Here is a 5880-nt window from a genome sequence, read left to right as displayed (position 1 = left end):
TACATAATTATTCGAAATGGTGTATTTAAATGTTTTACACTCACAAAAATAATCCTACCATTCTATAGGTATTTGAAGAACTTGTAGCATTCCGCCACAATTTAATTCTTCGTATTGTTAGCCGACACTGGGCAGCTGGTACATAATTAACAACTCTATTCAATTATATAATTATTAACGCTTTAAAATTCGTATGTATACTTTGAAATATAGGAAAGGAAAGATGGCATGCTAAGTTAGTGTTAAATCTTACCATGATGAACACAATGTTTATGAAACATTATAATTTTGAATGTAATTACTCATAAATTTTGTTATAATTTGAACTAACTTAGCATTATCCAAAGAAGAAAAATTCACCGGTTGCGTATTATTTTGTTATTGCTAAAATGTTTTGTAGATGAATCTTTTTTGCGCATTTGAAGTTGATATAGGGTAAAACGCTGGTTATTGAAACAAATAAACTTTTTTTAGTTCTAGTATTTGGTATTTTTATGTAGTATTACGTTGCATTTAACGCCGATTAGTAAGTTTTTTGTTTGATTTTTACTTTCAATATCACGTATTTTTTGTATTGTATAGTATATTACTTTTAGACAACAAGTAAATAACGAAAAATGTTGAAATATTAATTCATTTCTTCTTTACAATCAAAATGTATTTAAACGAGATCGAATTTATTCTGAGCGTTAGTTTATAAAAATAAAAAGTTATTAAAAGAACGGTATGGTATGCTTAAATGTTCTGCAGTATTAATACTTTGACATAACTGAGAACATTCTATTGATGTTGCTCTGATATATGTTTTGGAGATATTTTATAATTTGTCGAATTTAAAGTTTTGAATTTTACAGTTTAGTATTTACAAAACTTAAACACCCATGTTTGAATAACATAAGTTTGTGAAATAACGTATACTGTATGTAAAACTTTAGAGAATACTGCTAATGAAAATTCCCAAGAAAAAAGAAGTATGAATATAATTTATCATTTTTAATGTCAATAACATGAAAATTGGATGCTATAAATGCAGCTTATAAAATATATACACACATATATAAATAGCATTTACAATTTAATTTTTCAGATTAAACCTATTTGGCCTTGTCATGTGAGATTAAGTCAGTTAATGTAATATTATTACTTATTAAGAGAGTAAAATTTGAAAGTAAAAAACAAAGTAAATGTAAATTTTTATGAACCTTGCTCCACGACTGTATTTTGGCCTATCCGTCTATTGTCTTGTAGTAAATAAATCAGTGTTGATAAAAGTAAGGGCATGTTGATAGCTGAAAAACGACAAACATCCATTACGTGCTTAGTCTGCTAGAACTTGATACTGCTTTTCTTTACAATCTAATCACAGCTACATGGAATAACAATACTAGCTTGAGCTGAAGAGTCAATTGAAAAGCAATCGTTTACATATGTACCGGACTTGTATTGGGTAATAATTGGAAGAACTTGAAACGAACATGCCACTTCTCATTTCTTACGTTCGCTGGTTTATAAAATTCTGGGGAAGGTTTTGGTTTCGGTTCTACTTTTACGCTTCAGGTAAGTATTTATGCGTATACTGCCAATATTATTTATTGATAAAGTAAATTCGATAATTTAATAACGTCCAATATGTGAAGTGTAAGTCTTACAAATGATGAACGTAATGGAAACCTTCTCAAAGATTATCCATGTGTCTTCTTGTCTGTTTCTAGAAATGACCAATAGCTTATAGTAGGTTTTCTTGACTTGTCCAAGAAACCCTTTTTTGTATGACACAACAACAGACAATATACTACTAGTGACCTTTTTTTATGACACAACAACAGACAATATACTACTAGTGACATTTTTTATGACACAACAACAGACAATATACTACTAGTGACCTTTTTTTATTACACAACAACAGACAATATACTACTAGTGACCTTTTTGTATGACACAACAACAGACAATATATTACTAGTGACCTTTTTTATTACACAACAACAGACAATATACTACTAGTGACCTTTTTTTCATGACAAGTCCATGACACAACAACAACAGACAATATATTACTAGTTATTTATCGGTCATTATGGTGATAGTCTTTCCAGCACTGATTTATTCTAAGGAATAGTACCAAAATATTGTACATCATTGGTTATTTATTGGACAAGTCAAGCGCACTTGCTCTATGGTATTGGTTATTTTTGGACAATCCGAAAAAGCTTTTATTTTATGGTACTGGTTATCTCTGGAACAAATTACTACTTAGGAATGGTTTCACTAGTAGTATATTGTCTGTTGTTGTGTAATAAAAAAGGTCACTAGTAGTATATTATCTGTTGTTGTGTCATGGACTTGTCATAAGTAAAGTCAATAATGTATTGTAACTTGTTTTCGTTTGTCTCAGAAGTAACCAGTATTATATTTTAGAATTGTCTAGCTTATCATATAAATAACAAATGCAATACCACTTAATAATAATCTAATATGTATTTGGTTCACTTTTTGGTTATCCCAGAAACAAACAACATTACATGGTAGTTTGTCTTAAGTAAGTAACTCTGAACCTGATAAATTTAGTGTTTTTCAATATTACATATAGGTTCAAGTGAAAGAAAGTGTAAGTTACATATTTAAAGGTATGTTTTACATAAATTTGTACGACACTGTTTTGGACGTAGCTTTGCAGCCGCTAAGATCTAATTAACACTTGACATACTATCTTGTTTAGTACGTTCAGCGCAATCAAACTGGCATACGGGTGGGGCATTTTGATCAGACTTACTAATAAACACAGCCCCCCCCCCCCAGTGGCACAGCGGTATGTCTGCGGACTTACAACGCTTGAATCTGGGTTTCGATACCCGTGGTGGGCAGAGCACAGATAGCCCATTGTGTAGCTTTGTGCTTAATTACAAACAAACAAAGTAATAAGCCTGGAATTCTTTGCTGAATATTTTTAATCATAATAATATATGTTTATAATATTATAGACATTGTGGAGATAGGTAAGGTGACAGAGATGTAAACAAACCAGTAGTGAGTTGAATGTAACAAAGAAGTGATATCTACCTTGTTTATAAATTGATTATTAAGCTCGAGCAGATAGGTCAATGTTACCAAATACACCTAATAATATACAAATTACAATACCTATGCTTGCATACACGGATTATTTTTATGAACTACCGCTGATATAGTAGCAATTGATTGGTCCCAGTATTGCTAGTCATAAAAACATTATTACTGTACATTTATTAGCAATTGATTGGTCCCAGTATTGCTAGTCATAAAAACATTATTACTGTACATTTATTAGCAATTGATTGGTCCCAGTATTGCTAGTCATAAAAACATTATTACTGTACATTTGTTAGCAATTGATTGATCCCAGTATTGCTAGTCATAAAAACATTATTACTGTACATTTATTAGCAATTGATTGGTCCCAGTATTGCTAGTTATAAAAACATTATTACTGTACATTTATTAACAATTGATTGGTCCCAGTATTGCTAGTCATAAAAACATTATTACTGTACATTTATTAGCAATTGATTGGTCCCAGTATTGCTAGTATAAAACATTATTACTGTACATTTATTAACAATTGATTGGTCCCAGTATTGCTAGTCATAAAAACATTATTACTGTACATTTATTAACAATTGATTGGTCCAGTATTGCTAGTCATAAAAACATTATTACTGTACATTTATTAGCAATTGATTGGTTCCAGTATTGCTAGTCATAAAAACATTATTACTGTACATTTATTAGTCTGGCTATAACAAGTCTTGAATACAATTTTTGTCAATATTAATTTAATATAAAACTATTATTTTTGAAATCACATATGAAAAATGGGGTGGGGATGCAGAAATCTCAGCTCCACAGGCACCGCAGTGCCCGTATTATGTAATAGTTTATTCCAGAAATAACTAATATTATACAGGGTGTCCTAAAAGTCTGGGATCATTAGTGATTTGCAGCTTTTCTTAATTTCAGATACGTGACTGATTATGGTGCTGTCAAAGCATGAGAAGGTCCAGTTAATTCTGCTGTTAATACAAACTTGTTTCGAATTACATAGACAACATGTGGAACACATTCTGTAAAATTCCTTGAATTGCCTATGATGTCTTCGGACACCCTGTATTGTCTGTATTGTTTCCGCTACAACAGTAAGCAAAATGAGTCTTTTTGAGGTCGCAAGTAAATGTTCAGTCTGAAATATCGATTCATACAAAATTGCGTTTTTTACGTGATTGTCAATATAAGTAAATGTTCAGTCTGAAATATCGATTCATACAAAATTGCGTTTTTTACGTGATTGTCAATATAATACAGTTGTACATGAAATCGAGTTATCTTTTTTTTGTGTGTGATCAGTGCATTTTTTTTGTAAAGTCACCATTACGTTGTTATTAGTTGCATTTCGCGTAAAGTTACTCTAGGGCTACCTGTAGCCCCCCAGTGGCACAGCGGTATGTCTGCGGACTTACAACGCTAGAAACAGGGTTTCGATACCCGTGGTGGGCAGAGCACAGAAACTCATTGTGCTTTGTGCTTAACCACAAACAAACATTCAAATTTCATGAATGATATAAAGCAATTACTTCTCATTTTAGAACTTCCTCCACAAACTAAGTAACAAACTCTCTATACTTGTCCATCTTAGAACTTCCCCTACAAACTAAGTAACAAACTCTCTATACTTGTCCATCTTAGAACTTCCCCTACACACTAAGTAATAAACTCTCTATACTTGTCCATTTTAGAACTTCCCTTACAAACTAAGTAACAAACTCTCTATACTTGTCCATCTTAGAACTTCCCCTACACACTAAGTAATAAACTCTCTATACTTGTCCATTTTAGAACTTCCCTTACCAACTAAGTAACAAACTCTCTATACTTGTCCATTTTAGAACTTCCCTTACAAATTAAGTAACAAACTCTCTATACTTGTCCATTTTAGAACTTCACTTACAAACTAAGTAACAAACTCTCTATACTTGTCCATTTTAGAACTTCCCCTACCAACTAAGTAATAAACTCTCTATACTTGTCCATTTTAAAACTTCCTCCACAAACTAAGTAACAAACTCTCTATACTTGTCCATTTTAGAACTTCCCCTACAAACTAAGTAACAAACTCTCTATACTTGTCCATCTTAGAACTTCCCCTACAAACTAAGTAACAAACACTCTATACTTGTCCATCTTAGAACTTCCTGCACAAACTAAGTAACAAAACTATCTATACTTCTCCAGTTCTTACTGGGACGGAGAGAAGCTCTAAGAAAAGGCCCTTGAAACGTTATAAATTTATTGATAATTAAAAGGCATATTTGTCTTCAATATTTTACTGTAGTATTTTCTGTAATATTCATGATTCTAAGGGTTAGATGAGCTTGCAGAACGATGATATATATTATAAGCCTTTTTTCAGTTCACAATTTGCAGTATAATCCAATGTATCAGTTACTAGTATTGTACAAACAGATACGTTTATAGAGCAGTTGCATATACAGTAGCGATTACAAAGAGCAAAAACAATATGGTTTAAGTAATCGTTCTTGTATATATATCTGCTGTATTTACAATATAAATAAACAGTTGACATGTTTAATTCCAACATTAATAGCTCTTGATTCCATTAGAAAATAATAAAATGGGTTTTTGCGTATATAATGATCTTCATCACACCAAATACAGGAAATTCGCACTTTCATGTTTGTTTGTTTGCTTTTTGAATTTCGCGCAAAGCGACACGAGGTCCATCTGCGCTAGCCGTCTCTAATTTAGCAGTGTAAAACTAGAGGGAAGGCAGCTAGTCATCACCACCCACCGCCAACTCCTGGGCTACTCTTTTATCAACGAATA

The 5880-nt window shown here is 31.7% G+C and overlaps 1 protein-coding gene across 1 annotated transcript in view; it reads left to right on the top strand.

Moving 5' to 3' along the window:
* The first annotated feature begins 1350 nt into the window (after nucleotides 1–1350).
* Nucleotides 1351–5880, top strand: part of LOC106478042 (receptor-type tyrosine-protein phosphatase delta-like) — a 33912-nt gene continuing 29382 nt past the window's right edge. Inside the window, exon 1 of the mRNA XM_022381566.1 lies at nucleotides 1351–1557. Within this exon, the coding sequence (XP_022237274.1) occupies nucleotides 1476–1557 (82 nt within the window). The 5' untranslated portion in view covers nucleotides 1351–1475. The remainder of the gene's footprint in view (nucleotides 1558–5880) is intronic.

This window comes from Limulus polyphemus, unplaced genomic scaffold (genome assembly GCF_000517525.1).
Source record: "Limulus polyphemus unplaced genomic scaffold, Limulus_polyphemus-2.1.2 Scaffold175, whole genome shotgun sequence".
In the NCBI taxonomy this organism is placed as follows: Eukaryota; Metazoa; Arthropoda; class Merostomata; order Xiphosura; family Limulidae; genus Limulus; species Limulus polyphemus.
This window is presented reverse-complemented; position numbering and strand designations above follow the sequence as displayed.